The sequence below is a fragment of the Nilaparvata lugens genome, chromosome 3 (genome assembly GCF_014356525.2).
Source record: "Nilaparvata lugens isolate BPH chromosome 3, ASM1435652v1, whole genome shotgun sequence".
In the NCBI taxonomy this organism is placed as follows: domain Eukaryota; kingdom Metazoa; phylum Arthropoda; class Insecta; order Hemiptera; family Delphacidae; genus Nilaparvata; species Nilaparvata lugens.
The window spans coordinates 95,120,366-95,142,986 of NC_052506.1; the positions used below are offsets into that span (position 1 = coordinate 95,120,366).

General features: G+C 34.0%; 1 protein-coding gene across 1 annotated transcript; it reads left to right on the top strand.

Annotated features, from left to right (window-relative positions):
- The first annotated feature begins 4,506 nt into the window (after positions 1-4,506).
- On the top strand, positions 4,507-21,390 carry LOC111054840 (arylsulfatase I). Its single transcript, XM_039425138.1, has 11 exons — positions 4,507-4,903; positions 7,926-8,067; positions 8,440-8,599; positions 11,055-11,281; positions 14,511-14,760; positions 16,864-17,021; positions 18,336-18,484; positions 19,411-19,553; positions 19,710-19,858; positions 20,044-20,183; positions 20,941-21,390. The coding sequence occupies exons 2-11, from the start codon at positions 7,936-7,938 to the stop codon at positions 21,104-21,106; spliced, it is 1,674 nt and encodes a 557-aa protein (XP_039281072.1). The 5' UTR covers positions 4,507-4,903; positions 7,926-7,935; the 3' UTR covers positions 21,107-21,390.
- Positions 21,391-22,621: the final 1,231 nt, after the last annotated feature.

Sequence of the window (22,621 nt, forward strand, 5' to 3'; positions counted from 1 at the left end):
GGGACGTAATCTTTATCTAAATAAGCTATTATCCTCTGGAAAGAGCAATTAGTAATAATTTAGTTAGAATCTGGCACAAAATTATAAAAATTAATGTATTAATACACTGTTATAATAATGTCTTCGTTGTAAGTTAAGTACTAAGAAAAAAAAATTGCATGGTTGCCTGTAAAGTGGGTATACGGGCGAAAGTTTTACGTGACAACGACTTTGAGTGGTAAAATAATTTTAATGTGAATATTCATTCGTATAGTAGGAAGAAGGATGAAATAATAACTCACAATGAGAGTGAGTGAGAGGCACGCGTCCCTTCTTCTCGGGCATGGTTAGCCCGCGCCCACCTAAGAGCGAGAGAGACAACCATTGACTTGACATTTTGAATTAGTGGCGCAGTCGCAGGAGATTGCTTGCGGCGCCTGCGCAGGTTGACTGCTCAGTTTCACTCTCTCTCCAGGTGAATGCCTTCGGCTGCTGCGGCGCGTTGCTCGCCACTGCTCCTATTCGTGCTCTTTCCAGACGACCGTGAACCGAAACGAACGCTCTCACTCGCTCTCATTGTGAGCGCATAACGTGGGAACGTAACGCAGTTTCTTGAAGTGTCTCCCGGCAAACCAATTTATTAGACGTTGTCATGTCAAAAATAGTTCTGATTGCTAACAATTGTTTTCAATCTATTTTTTAATTTTGTTAACCGATTTATGTTATTGCTAATTGTTAACTACTATGCTACTATTGCTATGGTCAACTACTATGTTGTAAAAAGTAAGTTGAAAAGTAACATTTCTTTAATATGCTACAGTATTTTGCTTGATGTTTTGCTAGACGAATTTATATTATATATGATCATATTATAGTGTTCTCACGTGCCAGCTTTCATCAATGTGAACATTATAATATGATAATACTCTATATATGATATTAACTCGTCTAGCAGACTTGCGACATCATTGTATTATTATAATGTTCACATTGAGATGAAGTTAGCACGTGTGAACATTATGATCATACGATATTAACTCATCCAGCAGACTCACGTCACGTCATGTTACGTCGCGTCGCATCTCAATTTGCGACAAGATTAAAGGTGACTTACCATAGTTGTATCGTCGACCGATACGTTTAAATTTGTGTATTACCGAAACTTCCTAACGCAGTTAGCAAAACCACAGAAAAATAAATAAGTAATAAGATTAAATAAGAGTAAACAGATTAAATAAGTATTTACTTACTTTATGGTAAAACATAACATGACATGAAAAGTAAAATCCCATAAATATTTAGCATTAGAATACCGTAGATTTAGCGTTAACTTTATGTAGTAAGATTCTCAGCAATCCTTAAACATAACATCAACGCTTCTCATTAAACTAATGCCTTCAGTTTAAATTGCATATACATACCATTAATCGGATTAATGCTCAACCCAAAAACAGGATAATATGTTATAGGATGTTGGTTAATGTATTTATTATCCAGAGACAACTTAAAAAATATTTTACAATGAACGTTGTTACACTGAGATTTACTTTCAACTGGCAGTATTTTTACATAGCAACAATGCTTCTTATTCAATTAATTCTGGTATCTTAAAGTGAATCTCACTGTAGAGATTGATTGATTGAGTACTTTATTTATGTAGATTACAATATATACTGTCTTATACACTTATATACAATAGCTTACAATACAGCAAAATTATAGATGAATTTACATGATATAGACTAGGAAAATAATTATTGAACTGTATATGATATGAAAACGCAATTTGTAATATAATAACTATAGATAATAATTATATTGTTATGCATCTACATAAATTGGCGGAGCTTTGGACATATCAATGTCCATTCTTCGGAAAGAATATTAAAAATATCTCCCCACTAACTCTCTACCAGAACGTTAATTTCATTATTTAAACTAAGGATTTATTTATTAATGGAAATATTGTAAAAGTTTTAATCAATATGAATATTTAAGAGAAAAAAAACAGAAAATTTATAAAGTAAAATAATTATATAGGTAGATAAGATCAAATAATTGATTAATAAAATGAAGTAGGCTGAAAGTAGATCAGGGTAATCAACTTTCAGTAATATACAGCAGTATGCAGTGGATAAGTGAAATAACATGAGCTTATATAATATATATATATACAATTCGTTCTATAACAGGTTTAAAGGTTTGTATTTGTGGGATGGGTGGGGGATGGTTGTCATGTGATCGTTCTAGGGCCGGACAGTTTCAGTCATTTCTTCCAAAAGATGTTTTTTAAAGTCAGGATGAAGCTCGCTCGGCTCTCGATGGACCTGATAGAAACAGGAAGTGCATTCCATGCACGACAGGCACTGACTAAGAAGGATTTTGTGAAAATAGTAGTTCGATGATTGGGTATCCTTAAAGTACTTTCTCCGGTTCTAGTATGTGAAGCATCTATCCTCCTACCTTCAGAGACAAATTTGAAATCATCTTTAAAATAGTTCGGATTACCGTATTTCAAGATATCTCTAACAAGCTTGACTATTCGAAAAAGCCTCTGATCGGGAAGCTTCAATGTTGAACTAGCAATGTGGGCTGGGGTGATATGATCATGGCGTTGGAGAGAGTAGACGAAACGTAGACAATAATTTTGGCAACGCTGTAGTTTATCATTCAGAGTGACTTGCATATCGTTAAGAACAGAATTACAATACATTAAATGTGGGAAGATGAGAGATTGAACCAATAATAATTTAATGTTTCTAGGGAGGATATCGTGCATTTTCTTCAATGCATGCATGGCTGAGAATACCTTTTTACAAGTTTTGTTCACTTGTTCTGACCAGTCAAGAGTATTATTCATAATAATGCCTAAATTTTTAACTGAGCTACAGTAAGGAATGTCATTACCGTCTACACTAATTTTGTGAATCGATTCAAGGTCAATATTGTTTATAAGACGAGAATATCCAATTATAATGGGTTGTGTTTTGATGGGATTAAGCTTAAGGCCATTTTTCTTTGTCCATTCCACTATCGAATTGATATCCTGATTCATTATTACAACTGTTTCATTAATTTTTGTTATGGGACAGCTTAAATAGATTTGAAGGTCGTCTGCATAAGTATGGAAACTCGAGAATTTGATAATGGAAGAAAGGTCATTAGCATACAAAGTGAAGAGGAGAGGGCCTAAAATTGAACCTTGTGGTACTCCATGCATAACGTTTTTCCAAGTTGACTTTTTGTCACCGACAGATACACATTGTTTCCTACCTAATAGATAGGATTTAAACCAAACTAACGAGTTGCGACTGAAACCAAGAATAGCCAACTTATTCAGAAGGACTGTATGATCAACAGTATCGAATGCTTTAGAAAAATCAAATAGGGTGAGGATGGTGCATTTTCTTTGGTCCATAGCTAACCTTATATCATCAGTGACACGAAGCAGAGCTGTCTCAGTTGAATGGAATTTTCTAAAGCCTGATTGAAAGTTATGAAGCTTACTATTGTTGTCTAGAAATTTTACAACTTGAGCATGAATGAGTCTTTCTAGCACTTTGGACAATGCAGGTAAAATACTGATTGGTCTAAAATCCTCAACTTTATTGGGTGATGGAACTTTATTTAGAGGGCGAACCAGAGCAAACTTCCAGTTTTCAGGGAAAATGCCTTCTTCAAGTGACTTGTTGAAAATGTATGTAATGGTTGGTAAAACAGCAAATAACATCTTCTTGATAAATTTAATAGGAATTTTGTCTACACCCGTAGCATTACTATGAATACGTTGAATTGCTCTGAAAGTGTCTTCTTCTGAGATTGGATGGAAATGAAATTGATCAGTGATTGGTAAAGAGATTGGTAGAGAGAGAGAGATTGAGTACTTTATTTATGTACATTACAATATTTACTGGCTTATACAATTATACAATAGCTTACAATACACAGCTAAGTTTTAGATGAATTTACACAACATAAAGTAAGAAAATAATCCTATACTATTAAACGAGCAATTTCTGTTTATATGAAATTAAATTTTTGCATTCCTCTGGGAATTAATCTCAATTTACTGTGATTAGATAGAACATTTCTGTATGTTATTATAATTTCTTCTTTCGTGATAAATTTTTTTATGCTTTTGTACTCCAGAGCGAAGTTCGGTCCCCGATATTAATTATTAAACTGTATATATGATATGAAAAAAAGCAATTTTGAATAACTATACAAGATAATATTGTAATGCATCTACATAAATTGCATCTAATAAATTAAAAGAGAGTGAGAGAGACTGAGAAAATATGATTGCTATATATATATTTTTTTAATTTTCATCATGTAACACTAGTTGAAAGTTCCAAAAGAACAACAATGCTGATTGAAATCCCATTCAATTAATGCTGACAGTTTTGAGGGAATCTCACCATAGAGAGAGAAAGAGAGAGTGAGAGAGCTACCTTTGATAAGACCAGTGATAGTGGAAGGGGAACAGCTTCATTGGTAAACAGAACGCTAGCTGTGAGCTACTAGAGTCACATGTCGTCTTCTATAACAATCACAGTGTTGTTTAGGACAAGATAGGAGCAACCAGCCAGCATTCGATCTGAAATTCTTTATTTGTTCCGGTTGAATTCAGTGGAGAGTGGAGCCGTGAACTTTCTTTGTAGGCCTAATCGATATCGACTCTACGGATTTGGAACGTGATTTTTAATCGCCGAGTCGTTTGGCTGCTGCTATTCACCTCAAACAGCCAGCATTGTTAGAATGGGAAGCACTGATGCCAATACTATGAGGCTGCTGACAGTATGAAGTGAATCGCACTGTGTAGTGATTTTATGCAACTATCTTGGATCACCGCGTTTTTTATGCAAGACGTACTGTTCTTCCGCCTGGAACATTTCAGTTTTCTTCATACTTTGTTTATAAGGTGAGTACCTACATCTTAATAAAAATTTAATATATTTTGACCTATTAATGGGAAAGATCTAATAGACTAGTCGTTTAAATTGTGAACTGTATAGTTAAGCTGCATTTTCACCAAAGTTATTAACAAAATGTTCAATTTTCCGTCCTTATAGATTCTATTAGATTGAACGGAACTTGACAAACACATATGCTTGTGTATGATAAGTTTTGTTTAATCTAATAGAATCTATTAGGACGGAGAAATAAACATTTTATTAATAACTTTGGTGTAAACGCAGCTTAATAAATAATGTTTATTTCCATCTGTGCCTAAATATGACATATTTTTAGAAGTTCGGAAATGAAATGTGTTAATATAAATTATTTTCAATTTAAGAATTTGTATGGTCTTCTCTGCAACTCTATATTTTTTTGCAAAAGCATTTTGAATTTAGTGTTTTCATTGTAGAAATGTTCAAAAGTAGAAAGTCGAAAATAATGTACACTTAACAGTCATCTTTACAACAGCCAAATTTCTCATTTTTCATCCGTAGCTAGTTATTAATATCATTTACCAACTGAAAAGTACTTATATTACAAAGGCGAGTTCGTAGTTTTCTATAGTATAAGTAGGTAGGCTAACTTACTACCCTCTAATTAATTACTGCAGAATTTCTTTGACGACTTCAACAACGATGCAATGCACCATCATGAAACAAATTCCAACAATATTTTACCCCTTAGCTTTATAACCATCTGACATTGTCATTATCTTCTCTATGGGGGACCAACTTCGTTTATTATTTATTTAATAGGCTCGTGCATGGCAGTATCATCTAAATAAATAGCCTGCAGGTTAAATAATAACGTAGGCCTACCTAATTTAACAAAATGCTTGAAATTGTATTCACTGCATTACAGTCATCGTTGTTTGATCCTTCTGTTATAATAGCCTCAAATTTCTCTGTCTTGGAACCCAACCAGAATTACATTTTGTAAATCTTTACATTCTTTTGTATGAACTGAGAAAATGTTATTTTGGTTTAATCCTTTAGGTATAATGATGTTATTGAAGGCAGTAGAGAAACTGTCATCACTTACAGTTACAGAGAATGGAGTTACAAGCCCACCTACTCCTCAAAACTTCTGAAAAGTTGATTGAAAATATTATTTTGAGTGAATAAGTAGTAATTAACTAGTGAATGTGATTGTATTCACTCAGTATGAAAACCCATCGTTTATCGTAGTATTAACTATTACTTCCCACCATTTCCTATATTATATTTTGATAGGGTTTTTAATTATAGGTCATTGACAAATTCCATTCAACATTAGGCTAAATATAGACTTTAAATTACTGTAATAATTTTCTATGTCACTATAATTTACTAAACTTTATCATTTAGGTCTACTAGAAATCTATAGAGAATTTTTATAATAATTTATCCAAGACATTTTTTAAATATGTCGATTTATAGAAGCAAGAATAAATACCGGTAATACAGTATGTTATGTTATTTGATAAGAATGTTGTTGTTTGTATTATATCATAAAATGTAGACTAGTAGGCCTAAGCAGGTCAACCGCTATTCTAATTATTTATTCTTGTCACATCCTGAAGCAGCATATTGTACTCAACTTCTGTAATAGGTATATCATACGTTTTCCTCTATTCTATCAGAAGACCTGGTCAACTTATACTCTAACCTTATTCTTATTCTGTGAAGCTTGAATTAACGTTTTTTTTTAATTACTGTATCTCTGTTATGAAAAAACAATGTTCAGCCTAAATGCATAAGATTAGTTTACAAGTAGTGTTTACTATTACAAGTCAAAGGACTTCTTCAACTTTCAACGATAAAAATCCCGAAAGTTTAAACAATGTGAAAACTTACTTAAAAAATCTATAGGGAGTTATCATTCATTTAAAAAAAGTTATTCCGGAAAACATTTTATTAAAATGAACTTATTATTTATGTAGGACTATCATGAATTGTATGAGTAATTAAAAAATAAGGATGTTTATGGGAATTTTTCTGGGAACAGGAATTTTTTATACAGTAAATGGGTGTTTTCAGTTCTTATAACAGTTCAAATCAATACACCCACTTGTTTAATTTATATTTTTCTCAACTTTTTTTCATTTTACTTGAACGAGCAGTCAAGTCCAAGCAGTTGCCTACGTAAAAACCACGAGAGAACTCTAGGCCTACTATTCAATTATTGTATTTTTTGCATTTCAACATATAATTGACATGATTTTTAAAAATACAAATAAAACTGAACTTATAGAAATGATATTTAATTTATATTATTTATTGTATTAAATCATGTTAACTTAAATTTTGTTTTTGTAAAAATCGCATGTTATTTGACCCAGTGTAAAGTTTACTGTGACTGTCGTTTTGTTTTTCAAACATATTTTAATATGTGAGGATTGCAATGCAGTACTAATTATTGTACTAAATTCTCTAATAGAATCAATCTTCAATAATATTTTAATACTGTATTAAAAAGATTGGCACCTATATTGATATTTGAAATAAGGTTAATTAAAAACATTAAATTCTGTCTAAAACTTTATACCATAGAATACGCAATAAAAGTGGCTTGCAAAACTGAAATGATTGGAGATCATTTCCAAGATGATCTGGAGAATATTTCCGCAATTTTCTATAAATAATTCATGATTGAGAATCATCATTGCCTTTGTCTGTAAGCAGACATGTAATTATGTCATAATTCTGTAATAACAGGTGGAGTCAAAAGGTGCATCACTATTATTAGCTTGTAATAGAGGTCTAGTTAGTGCAGGCCTCGTATTTTGCCACCTTTAGCCACTTCTTCTCATCCTTGAATTGAATCCAACTATGTTTTGCCTTATATGCCGAAAAAAACAACTAACATATTTCATCATTATTATTTGAAAATATGTTTTTTTAATTCTCATCCCTATACTGTACTATTTATTTTTCCATAAACCATTAAAAACGTTTTCAAGACTCGTGAATTTTCCAATATTTACAATAATTTTTCTGTTTCAGATAAATTCAAATGAAATTCACTTTCAAGGTCCTAACAGTGCTTATCGTTGTTCTACCTGCCTCTTTTAGCGATACACAAAATAATGAAGAAGGTGCGAATGCGAAGAGACCGCATATAATATTTATTGTCGCTGATGATTTGGTAAGTTGATAATATTTTTTTTTAATTTCTAAGGATAATGCATATTTTCAAAAAAACAAAAACAAGAATAATTAAATCTGTTTATAACTCTATTGCCAAATCTGTCAGTGTTATCTACTGTACCTATCTGTCTTGATATCGATGTTGCTATATTTAAATGATTTTGAACTATTATATGCCACTTCTTATCTAGAATTTCCATGTAGCTGTCTACCCTGTTCCCCTGTTGTCAATATTTGCAGTGACAGACGTCTGGCTGGGTAATTTACAGCATTTAATTGGGATTTTCGTTCAATAATAATATCATTTATTATATGTAATTGAAGTATTATAAATTTATTGATTAACTTTTACTTGATTGTTTTATTCCAGGGTTGGAATGATGTTGGATTCCATGGCTCGGACCAAATTCCCACAGCAAATATTGATGCTTTGGCCTACTCAGGACTGATTCTGAACAACTATTATGTGAGCCCAATCTGCACGCCGTCCAGAAGTGCTTTGATGACAGGAAAACATCCTATACATACAGGTGAGCTGCTGATGTCATCATCAATTTAACATTCTATAACTAATCTATTTTACAATACTTAACTGTTATAGGCCTAAGTAGATGTAGAAGAATGTTGACGATAAAGTGAAAGTTTAATACAATGAGAATTAATTCTCAAATACTTTATATTAATTTGCAAGAGTTTCAGAACAAAATTGAACCCAAGTTCAATGGTACCTACCAGTTCAATTTGTACCCAGTTACAAATAATAATTGTTACGGTACATTGGAATATAAACAAATTAGAAGACCAGCCACCATGGAGGAGTGATAACTGATTAGGCTATTAGCAGAGAAAACTCCTATTGTATTCTGTGCTATTAGTTAACTAGTTCTATTGAGGTGTATCTTATAGCATGATAGATTAAATTATAGAATTTAATTAGTATTGTCTTATACTTTTAATATAAGTAATATACTTTATGTGTTGAGTAATTTGTAATTTGTTGATTAATTTATCAAGTAATTTGCTTAATTGTGAGTATTGCCTTATACTTTAAATTCTATAAAGAGCGACAAATAATTCCAAATTCATTCATGGAAGTGCCAATACATTTCTCTGCTGTAGTTGAGATTAGTAGTGTTTCAACTTCAACAGAGTTATTATAAAGTGTCTTGTCATGAAAAACAACATTAATTCCTATAATTATTCCTATTCATTCATAGCGTTATTGTATTATGGAGAAGCTCCACAAAATTACTGAATCAAAAGTGTAAATTTCATCTAAATTAACAACTTATGCATAATAATTTTGAGGTGAATAAGGTTTGTTTTAGCGTTCAGCAAGCAGTACCGTAAACCTCTTTGAGCTGCATATTATTTTTATGTTAAGAATTTTAAATAAATAGATGGATAAAAGAAAGAATGTAGAGTAGGCCTGGACACTCTTAAAAATGAATAGAATTCTTGCGATGTTTAATCGAAGATGTTAATTCGAGAGTTAAATTACCCAACATATTATTATTTACAATATTAAACATCAATGACAGAGTTGTGAAAAATGTGATACTCAATATTTTTCCTACAGTTACGTTGAAAAGTGAGCATTGCTGCACTGATTACAGAACGCAAAGAATCACTTTTCCGCTCTAGTGCGGGAAAAATTTTTCTGCACTCCAGATTTGCAACATGGCAACGCAAAATACTTAGTAGGTTATATGGAGCAACAGTGCAGCAAAATCAAAATGAAGTTGGTAACAGTGACTGCTGTGGCTGCTATAGTGAGCAGAGGTGCAACCAAGCACAACGCGCTAATTATTATTCATTATATATTATAACCAAGGACAACATTTTTATTCTATTTGACAATAAATTAAGGTTTTTATCAATAATAAAATTACACAGAAAAACATTTGATGCATTTCAGGCAATTTTACCCATAATTACCCACTTTTCATATTCAATGGTAACTGTAGGAAAAACTTAATGTGAAATACGTGCGCAAAGTTCCTCTGCTGCACTCAACAAACCATTCCGCCATTCTCGCCTACGGCTCGGGCGTAAACGTTTCTTTCGGTGCAGCAAACTGTCACTTTGCGCACTAGTTGCACAAATAACTATATTTCATTTCAAAAACTTTTATAACAATATTTAAAGACAAATTGTGTGAGTTTTCTATGACTCACCAATTCTAAATTTTCAAAATGAATTGTAGAAGAACTAGGTCCCTCAAAATTCCATAAAATGTGAAAAGCATAGTACCGGTTACCTATTTAAAAGTTATCTCAGAGATAGATTTGTCAATCTAAAAAAGTGGGTCCGAAATCCTACTAAGCATTAAGCAATCTCATTGCTTTTGAATTAATGCTTAGCAGGCTTCCGAACCCACTTTTCAGATTGACAAATCTAAATCTAATGAGATGACTTTTATCCTGTCAGCATTCATTACGGATAATAACTCTCTAATGCTTCCCAATATAGAGACATTTTGAAGTAAATTTTACTTCTCTACTCTCCTTCCTCTTCTTCTTCTTCTTCTTCTTCTTCTTCTCTTCTTCTTCTTCTTCTTCTTCTTCTCTTCTTCTTCTTCTTCTTCTTCTTCTTCTTCTTCTTCTTCTCTTCTTCTTCTTCTTCTTCTTCCTTCTTCTTCTTCTTCTTCTTCTTCTTCTTCTTCTTCTTCTTCTTCTTCTTCTTCCTTCTTCTTCTTCTTCTTCTTCTTCTTCTTCTTCTTCTTCTTCTTCTTCTTCTTCTCTTCTTCTTCTTCGTCTTCTTCTTCTTCTTCTTCTTCTTCGTTCTTCTTCTTCTTCTCTCTTCTTCTTCTTCTTCCTCTTCTTCTTCTTCTTCTTCTACTCTTCTTCTACTTTTCTTCTTCTTTACCCTTCTTTATTTCGTCAGAACGGCAACTGATATTCTATTTATTTACTGATGACAGAAATTATTCATAAATTAATGACATGCCAATGTTTTTATATTTTGATTTTGCTTCTGACAAAGGCATGCAACATGGAGTTCTGTATGGCGCAGAACCGAGAGGACTGCCTTTGAGCGAGAAACTTCTACCAGAGTACTTGGCGGAGCTGGGCTACACCAACCACATTGTCGGCAAGTGGCATCTTGGCTCATACAAGAAGGAGTACACGCCACTCTACAGAGGCTTCCAGTCACACACCGGCTACTGGACTGGGCATCATGACTACTATGATCACAGTGCTGTTGAGACGGTAGGCATGCATGCTTTATTGGAATTCTAGAATCTTCTATTACACTTTTGAATGAAACTCTATAGTGTATTCACTTTATAAACTCAGTGGAAATGATAGGAAGCATTGTTGCCACTTTCCCCTTTCTACCGCTTCCTATAGTAGATAGCTGTAATTCAAGTTATCCCGGTGTACAGTACCCAGGTAGCACAGAAACGTTGAAATAACGTTACAAACACGTAATACCTTAACGTTGAAAAGACGTTGAAATTCAACGTTGAAAACACGAAAAAATGTCCGCCGTTTCCACGTTATTTTCAACGTTGAATAATAGTTGAAAAAACATTCTAACAACCATTATTTTCAACTATAAATAGACGTTGAAAGCACGTCGTGACAACCATTATTTTCAACTATAAATAGACGTTGAAAGCACGTCGTGACAACCATTATTTTTAACTATAAATAGACGTTGAATTAGCCATACTTTTGAACCGGTACCTTATCAATTACATATATTCATTTTATATTAATTGTCGATTGTCGACTCTTGTTACTTATTATTAGTTATTATTTTACTATAATAAAGGAAAGAACTGGCTTATACACGTACGAGATAGGAAATTCACGAATGACACATCATCACGTCTGATCTACTGGACTGATTAATTTAAAATTTTGCATATAGATCCTCTATTTACTTGAAATGTTGCATATAGATCCTTCATTTACTCAAGATGGTTATAGGCCTATTTCAAGTTCTTCAAGATTCCAGTATGTCAAGTTTTCAGTTTGTCAAGTTTTTATATAAAGTCTTTTCGGAGCACGGGTTACCTACTAGTAATCAATGATTATATCTCAAATAGCACAGGCTTTAATAACCAATCATTAATTCCATAATCAATTCCATATCATAACAATATCATAATCAATAATTAATTTTTATCAAAATCATTTATAATTATCTCAAATAGCGTAGGCTATTTATCATATTTACCAAGAAATATATATCTATTCAAGCATTCTAATTATAGATGGAATTAAATAGAGAATGCATTTATTCAAATGCTAATTAATATATAATTATTATTGAACGAAAATCCTAAATAAATGCTGCAAATCACCCCGAAGACCTCTGCTACTGCAGACATTGACAACAGGGCTAACAGCTAGATGGAATTCGATGAGAACTACTATCCAAAATAGTTGCCAGCCCGGGAATCGAACCCGGTACCTCCCAATTGCCAGTCAGGAATGCTTGCCCTTACACCAAACTGACAATCTCTGGATAGCAGCGCTCATTTTATACGAAGCCATAGCGGCCAACTAGTTACAGATGGAATTAAATAATGGAATTAAATTCAATAATAATCATTCTAATTATACATTTTTGTAATTAAGATTGAATATTCTTGTGGTTCATTATATTTCTTCATAGCCTACAAACGATTTGGCAACGGTGCGGACTTGGAGAATGATAGAGCTTGTCTGATGGCAGCCAAGGATATCCTGATATTACAACTGATTATAACTTGCATCTCACTGTAGAAACTATTACTTTTTGCATGAATGAAAAATTAATCAAGATGTAATAGTGGCGTCCCGACTCATATATATTTAGTGGGAACCACAATTCAAATTTTACTATCAGTTGAATTGAGATGAGTAAATTTGTCAAGTTAGGCTGGTACTTTTCAGCGGACAATAAATAAGCTAGCTATCAGTGGCAGTGAAAGTGGCCGACTCAGTAAATAGTTATTTGTGCAACTAGTGCGCAAAGTGACAGTTTGCTGCACCGAAAGAAACGTTTACGCCCGAGCCGTAGGCGAGGGCGGAATGGTTTCTTGAGTGCAGCAGAGGAACTTTGCGCACGTATTTCACATTAAGTTTTTCCTACAGTTACCATTGAATATGAAAAGTGGGTAATTATGGGTAAAATTGCCTGAAATCCATCAAATAACTTAGTAGTGTTTGAATGGCGGGGGGCAGCTGTGTGGTGTGTGCTGTGGTGGCACTGTGCTGTTGCTGTCCTCGTTATAATATATAATAGTAATAATTAGCGCGTTGTGCTTCGTTGCACCTCTGGTCACTATAGCAGCCACAGCAGTCACTGTTACCAACTTCATTTTGATTTTGCTGCACTGTTGCTCCATATAACCTACTAAGTATTTTGCGTTGCCATGTTGCAAATCTGGAATGCAGAAAAATTTTTCCCGCACTAGAGCGGAAAAGTGATTCTTTGCGTTCTGTAATCAGTGCAGCAATGGCCACTTTCCAACGTAACTGTAGGAAAATATAATTCCAATGAGTTCTGATTGGACTGTTCTCGCTCAGCACGACCATGCGGGTATGAATAGTCCTATAAGAACGTATGGGAATAATATTCTATATTCCCACTCTATTGGTCACTTTCACTGTCACTGCATGTGCGAATCCTGCTTAATTGTTCTCTGTAATTGAAGTGTTTATTCTCAAAATTAAGTCCTTGGATGTGTTTCATTTTTCTCTAAATATAAAAGATATAAAGGGCCGGTTTCCGAGCTCGGGATTTAGCTAAGTCCTAGACTTTGAACAGCTAGAGTCAGAAAATTGGCTTCCCAAAACGGGGCGTAGTCACAGCTTTTATAACAGTAGTCGTAGTTTTTATTTTTTCATTTCTATAATTGGAAACGTTTTTCCTTGACGAAATTAGACATTCCTAAATAAATCAAAATAGCTGAATCTTTACATTATTTTCTCTTTATTTTATTTTGTGTTCAATTTTCTAGTTTTTCGAAATTTAATTCAAACGTGACTATATGACAATGACTGCGACTACGCCCCGTTTTGGAAAACTAATTGTCTGACTCTAGCTGTTTAAAGTCTAGGACTTAACTAAATCCCGAGCTCGGAAACAGGCCCATTGAGATAAAGCGAAATAAAGATATAGTTATAAAGACTCCTTTAGATGTGTTTCACCTACTACAATGCCTTCTATAGACGGTAGCCGATACAGGTTTATTAATGTGATATTTTAGTAAGTTCATTCTCGTTGAAAAAATCAATTATATTTTATTAAGCAAGAAATTATAATTGGATGTGTTTAAAGCTTACTAAATTTTTTTAACGTGTAATAATTATTGTTATCTGACATTTTTGGATGGATATTGTAAGCTGCTTTTAATGCTTTGTTTTTTGGTCAATAAAAATCATTTGATTGATTGATTATTTATTTTCTTAACTTTCTTTATAAAAATGTAAAACTTCGTAGGGTTTCTGGGGCTTCGACATGCGCCGCGGCATGGACGTTGCTTGGGACCTGCATGGCAAATATTCGACGGACATTTTCACAGACGAGTCGGTTCGGATTATCAGGGGGCACAACAGCAGTCGTCCCCTCTTCCTCTACATCGGACATGTGGCCGTGCACTCCGCTAATCCGTACAGCCCCCTCCCAGCTCCCGACGAACTGGTCGCCAAGTTCACTACGATTGAAGATTTCAACAGAAGAAAGTTTGCAGGTTTGAAATAATAATCACACAACAATGAGTCCACTCCATTTTAATTGAAATCAGTTATCAAACAATGTAACCGCCTCTGAAATGGTGTGAGTGGTATTTGTCCATGATTCATCCATATTTATAGAAAACTATTGTCTCTTATAAAGAGCTCTGAGCTCCTCTCTGTTGCGTACATACATGTGACTATAGTGAGGTCCACGTTATAATGGCAGTGGAGAAAGATACGAGAACAACGTTACCGATCCTCTGTCTTGACAATGCCTTCTATAGACGGTAGCCGACGATACAGGTTTATTAATGTGATGATAGTTTAGTTCATTATAGTTTTAAAAAAATCAATTATATTTTTCAATGATTCCATAATGAATTTACATAGAAATAAATAGAAATACAAATCTCAGTACCCTTTTAGAATTATTTTATTTTAGTGATAAAATAATTCAAAAAGGGTACTGAGATTTGTATTTCTATTTATATTACAAGTAGTCCTGAACAGAAAAGAGACAATTAAGATGAGATATTTTGTGAATGAATTATTAATTCTACATTGTTAAAAGACGATCTGGCAACAGAGCAAAGCGAAAAAGAGATAGCACTATCCGCTTTGTTGAATGAAAGATAAGGTTAGCAATACCATTGCTAATTGAACACTATCATTGTAACGTGCACATCACTATAGTAGGCGAATAATTATCTCTCAACTCTGGAAATAATTAGAGATTTGAGCCACTAGCCGACAAAAATCGGCGTTATTGCTATAGTGAGATCCACGTTATAATATTAGTGGAAATTATAGGAATGCATTGCTGTCGTTTTCCTTTTCCACTGCCTTCTATAGTACATAATGTAGCTGTGATTAACGTTTTCTCTGGATATGTGGTTAATATTGTTATTCTTGTTAATAATGATAAATGCTCTCTAAATTGTATTTTATTCATCTAAGAAAGACTTTTCATGATTTATTGGTAAATTTCCATAAATGTGAATAAATATCTTGTTAGTTCATTATATTTCTCCAGAATCATATTATAACAGATAAAAGTTCGGAGGTTGAAAAGGATGTTTTTTTTTTTTTTTTTGCTTAGGGTGATGCCCACATGAGCTCTAGTCTTATGCGTGGGTAATAATAAGGCGGATGATAATGAGAGATAAATGGACCTCAAGTTTTAGGTGGGTTCCGAACCATCGAGAAGCGATTTTACAACTCAAGAATCATATTCAGAGAAGTTGTCTCAAACGGTCACCCTTCCGACGGGAGTACCGTATCAGGCGCATGATTCTTAACTTACGATATCTAAGCGATAGCTTATTAGCGCGACCACTGAGTCAAATCGCTCCCGCTTATCTATAAGAATATCTGCTTCGTATAATGACAGACAAAGGTAGCACATCAATGTTAGTCAGATGCTGATTTTATAAAGTGAATCTCGCTATAGAAATGTGAAGGTGGAAATAGTTATTTGTGCAACTAGTGCGCAAAGTGACAGTTTGCTGCACCGAAAGAAACGTTTACGCCCGAGCCGTAGGCGAGGGCGGAATGGTTTCTTGAGTGCAGCAGAGGAACTTTGCGCACGTATTTCACATTAAGTTTTTCCTACAGTTACCATTGAATATGAAAAGTGGGTAATTATGGGTAAAATTGCCTGAAATGCATCAAATGTTTTTCTGTGTAATTTTATTATTGATAAAAACCTTAATCCTAAAATCCTAAAGTCCTTGTTGTCGTTGGTTATAATATATAATAGTAATAATTAGCGCGTTGTGCTTCGTTGCACCTCTGCTCACTATAGCAGCCACAGCAGTCACTGTTACCAACTTCATTTTGATTTTGCTGCACTGTTGCTCCATATAACCTACTAAGTATTTTGCGTTGCCATGTTGCAAATCTGGAGTGCAGAAAAATTTTTCCCGCACTAGAGCGGAAAAGTGATTCTTTGCGTTCTGTAATCAGTGCAGCAATGGCCACTTTTCAACGTAACTGTAGGAAAAATTATGTCTTAATGTGAGTATTGTGAAATGTTGGATGTAATAAATTAATATCCAATATGTTATATTGGATGTAATTTCCTTCAATAAAATTCATGATTTTGTTTTTCTTCTTAGCGATCATGACCAAGCTAGACGAATCAGTCGGCAAAGTGGTTGCTGCTCTACAGTCGTCCAAAATGCTGGAGAACAGTCTGATTGTATTTACCACCGATAATGGAGGACCGGCTGCTGGGTTCAACTCCAACGCGGCTTCCAATTGGCCCCTGAGAGGAGTAAGTACAAGAGAATCTTCATTTATTTCCAATCTTAAATTCTTCCAATATCATATATTTCACTATAAGTATCATATAATACACTACGTGTGAATGGGTTAATAATACTAGGTCCCAGTTGCACAAAAGCCTGTTAGATTTGAATCATAATGAATGCTATGAGAACCAATCTGAGAAGACTTTTTTTAAAAGAAGGCTTTCTTGGATGGTTCTAGTGGCATTTAATTATGGTTAAAATTTAATAGCCTTTTGTGCAACCTAGCCTGAGTGGAGTAACCTGCCTTTTTTTATTTTTATCTTATAATGTTAAAGGATGGCAATGTCCAACGATTCTACTTTATGAAAATAATTAAAGACTGAAAAATTTGTGAAGTGAAGAACTACAAGACTAAAACTATTTTTGACTATGTTTAACCTTATTTAAATTTGTGAGAAGAAAAGCACAAGATACCTTATTTTTTCCCTCCTATCAATTTGATTATGCACTTATTGTATGAATGAATAAAGAATCTCAAAAATGACTAACGATTCTCAATAAATAATTTGGAATAAAGAATATTCAATGCACAAAAATTGATTTTTGCTGGGTTTTATCTTTGAGATAAATCGGGCAAATACCTTATCAAGAAACAATAATTCATCTTCGAGGGACATTTTTTTGTTCAATATTGCATGCATATAATTTTGATTTGCTGAGGATGATGTTTATGAGCTCTAGCTTGTGCGTGGGTAATGACGAGACGGATGGTGATGAGAGATGAGTGGACCTACAGCATAAGGTGGGCTTCGAACCACAGGGGAGCAATTTTTTAACTCATAAATAATGGTATTTTAATGAGTTTGACTCTTAAAAGTGGCAACCTTCACAACGGAAGTAGCAGGCGCATGGAGCTTAACTGATGATCTTAACGGGTAATATAGGGAGCGGTTTGACTCAGTCGTTGCGCTGATAAGCTATCGCTTAGATAAGTTAAGAATCAGGTGCCTGGTACTCCCGTTGAAAGGGTGACCGCTTGAGTCAACTCTTCTGAATATGGTTCATGAGTTGTAAAATCACTTGCCGGTGGTTCAGAACCCAGCTAAAACTGTAGTTCCATTCATATCCTATTATCATCCGTCTCATTACCCACGCACAAGCCTAGAGCTGATGTGGACATCACCATAAAAAAAACAAAACAACGATAGCGTAAATATTGCCAGTATAGGTAGCCTATATACTGCATGAGAATACGTGTACAGTTGAACTTGTTCAGTGTACCTTAACGTTGATGACTGACAGACTGGTGACTGGCTAATGAATATCTCTTGCTGCAGGTGAAAAATACTCTATGGGAGGGAGGAGTTAGAGGCGCAGGTCTTATTTGGAGTACTCAACTGCATCCAAGCCACCATGTCTCCAAGCAACTCATGCACATTTCAGACTGGCTTCCTACTCTGCTTTCCGCTGCTCAAGGTGATACCAGGTAAGTTGCTGGCCGTTCTCATCAAAAAAATATTTTTTAAAGACTATAAAACTCTTGGAAAGTATCTGTTACATTGAATACACTCATAACAATTGACGAATTCCAAGCTCACTATGAGATGCAAAGCTAGTTGTGCATATCTATGAATTTGTACAACTCCTGACTAATTCTGACATATTCAAATGCAGGTGGTCCTTGGACGAATAATGATCTTTAGAATAGGAATAATATATGCTTCAATCTAAAACTGTTCCTATTCAAATTCATGAAACAGATTAAATACAGTAGGTTTCAGATTGAAGTAGGCCTACCGCTTTTGGTGTTTTAGTGAATGGTGATCTCGTAGATATCCATTTCAGATAAAACAACTTGGAGTTTTCAAAACTCTTTATTTATAGAAAAAAATCAAAAGACTAATATCGGTTGTACACCATTGTCAATCTTTAGTGAGCTCTTAAATTGTTTTTTAGATTGACAACTATATATGGTATCTATTTCTGATTTACAAAATCAATGTTTTTTTCACTGTAGAGGTTGATAATGGTGTAGTAACTGAAACTATAGTATTTGAACTCATTAATAAATAATATTCCAAGTAGTTTCATTCAAAATTGAGATACCGGAACTCCAATTATTCAGAAAACAATGCAATATGTTTTAATACTATAGAGAATAATGTAGAAACCGAAACTGTAGTTTCTCAATTTCTCTAATAAATTAACAACTGTGACAATGTAGTCGTTTAATCCAATATGGATATTTAGCACAACATCACCTTCACTACAACACATGAAGAAAATTTTTTGGAAGAATATTATCATTAGAATATCAATCTTTCGAAGGATATACAAGTATAATACTAATGTCTTGATGTAGGGCCTAGTATATCTAGATAAGTAAAAAATACTCTCTTATTTTTGTTGCAGTGTTCTGGAAAATATTGATGGCGTCGATATGTGGGAATCACTTCTAAGCAATTCACAATCCAACCGCACAGAGGTGCTTCACAATATTGACAGCATAACTGGATCAGCTGCTCTAACTGTTGGAAAATGGAAAATTGTTCAAGGTTCGTTGAAAAATAAATAAATCTCTATTCAGTTGATAAAAATTGAATTAAACTCTATTTGTCGAATAAAACTCTTGATAGATGAATCCCAACAGTTTTAGCAAGCATTTCAATTAGCATCGATGAATACAGGTTTTCTGTTTCATGTCTGTACAGGTACACACTATAACGGTCAATGGGATGGATGGTATGGGCCTTCAGGTAGACCGGACGGTCACACGCCGGCCTATAATATAACTTTGATTGCATGCAGTTCTGCCGGAAGGGCGGTTCGAGCTGCCGGGAGACCTGTCAACTTGGATCAGGTCAGAGTTGTATTATACGAAATTGTTGTATTGAATTTGAATATTGTTCTATTCTTCATGTGCATTTCCATTTTGCGATTCAATTCTATGATTTTGTGAGACAAAAGTTTTATTTACTTATTCGTTTATTAATTTTCACTCATCTACTAAATTATTTATTCATTCACTTATTTATATTTTTCTAGGTGGAAGCTATTCGTGATGAAGCAGGAGTAACTTGTTTTACTGGAAACATTACTGATCACAAACCTTGCTACCCTTTGGAGGCACCATGTTTATTCAATATAAGGGATGATCCTTGTGAAATAAATAATCTTGCTGAAAGGTGGGAATATTTTTGTTTCTGAAAATAATAGTCTTATTCTGATCACTATAACTTATCTTTGAATTCATGTCTTAACTAGCTAACTCAGCTCCATTAGTCACAATGTAACAGAAGAGCAAATCAAAAAAAGGAGATCATGAAGGTTAAGAACATTAAAACACAAAACTTCGATTTCATTTTTATTCAAATTCTTAGTGATTTGAAAGACGTGATACCAAAAGTCAATGACTTTTATGAGAAACAAAATTTGTCAATAATTGAAGTTGTTCGGTTAACACTGATAGTTGCACGTTCTTCTATCAAATTTGACCACCGTAAAATTCAATGATGACAGGAGACCCAATGAACGATTCATTAATTTTTTAAGACGTTATTTTACAGTAGTTGAATTAAATAAGCATATGTGCAAACGTGGATTGAATGTGGTAATGTTGTCGATCGTATGGTATGTCTATGTATTATTTTCAATATTCAAAAAAAATTTAAAAAAAGTTTATTGCATCCCTCAAGATTCGTTCATTACCCACGCACAAGCTCAGCAGATCATGTGGGTATCATCTTCAACAAAAAAATCAACTTATAAAATTTAGATCTTCTTAATACAAGTTTTACTTGTAGCCTAGTTTGATTGTTAAAGATTTATAAAATCTATGTTGACTTTTGTCTTGTATACCATATAGCTGGAGTTTTCAGAGAAAAAGCTTCAACATTGTTTTTATTTTTTTTAACTTTGGTTAAAAAAGTATTACTTTTTCAGGTTTCCACAAGTACTTGCTCAGTTGAGCAAACAACTGTCAAGAATCAATGAGACAGCCGTTCCACCAGGGAATCTCCCAGTCGATCCTAGAGGAAATCCCAATTTCTGGGATCACACGTTCACCAACTTTGGAGACTACACTGTCACTGTCAACAATATAAGCTGATATTTTCAAAAGAAAAGTTACTGAATTTTCAATTTTCTTACTCTCAAAGACCACTCTTGTAAGAATACTAATCATGAAGACATATATATTCTTATTCATTGATCAATTTGACAAAATACGGCGCCGTGCAATGAAGTTTACTTATTACAGTTAGGGTCAAATAACACACCTACTTCATACTTCTTTCCTGAGTCATAACCAGAGATGGATTGACTGAGTCTGTTTAGTTTATTAATTACTTCTAACTATATAAAATTTGAAAATATACAATTATTCAACTTTTATCAAGATGGCCTTGCCTGAAAGCATCACATTATTATCACTTGATGTTCAGATGGTGTTTCTGTTGGCCTCAAAGTATTCTTCCAGTGAGTAAAATGATGACGCTCTTAACCATTTCTTGATTTTTGCTCTGAAGCTCCTGTCGTTCAAGCTCTTCACCCTGTCAGGTAAGGCGTGTAAATCCTCAGGGCTAGTTCCAAAAATAATCCTCACTCAGCCTGCAGAATGGGATGTCATTTAGAAATAAAAATAAAAATCTAATTAAGTACCCTTTTTTGAAAATTGTTTACTCACAACATGTTTCAGCTATGATGCCATTATCAAGATTTTTATTTTTATCTCTGTTCAAGAGTAGCCCGAACACAATGGGATGTCTATTTCCACTTTCCCTCTCGTGTTGTAGGAGTGTTTGTCTTCTCTTCTTATCAGTGAGTGGAAATTATCTTTTCCTACAGTTACGTTGAAAAGTGGCCATTGCTGCACTGATTACAGAACGCAAAGAATCACTTTTCCGCTCTAGTGCGGGAAAAATTTTTCTGCACTCCAGATTTGCAACATGGCAACGCAAAATACTTAGCAGGTTATATGGAGCAACAGTGCAGCAAAATCAAAATGAAGTTGGTAACAGTGACTGCTGTGGCTGCTATAGTGAGCAGAGGTGCAACCAAGCACAACGCGCTAATTATTATTCATTTTAAATTATAACCAAGGACAACGAGGACTTTAGGATTTTAGGATTAAGGTTTTTATCAATAATAAAATTACACAGAAAAACATTTGATGGATTTCAGGCAATTTTACCCATAATTACCCACTTTTCATATTCAATGGTAACTGTAGGAAAAACTTAATGTGAAATACGTGCGCAAAGTTCCTCTGCTGCACTCAAGAAACCATTCCGCCCTCGCCTACGGCTCGGGCGTAAACGTTTCTTTCGGTGCAGCAAACTGACACTTTGCGCACTAGTTGCACAAATAACTATAGTGTGTGCAACAGAGAGAAAAGTGAAGGTAGAGTTTTGCTACACATTAAAAATAAATCATATAAATATTGAAGAACGTCTGAATAAATCATAGTAGACTGGCAAAGGTAGTAGAAAAGAAGCTGAAATTGTTAAAATAATACATGCATCTGATGCGTCAACACATAGTAGACTGGCAAAAGTAGTAGAAAAGAAGCTGAAATCGTTTAAATAAAGTATGCATCTGAAAGTCTCCGCTTCTGTCTACCCTA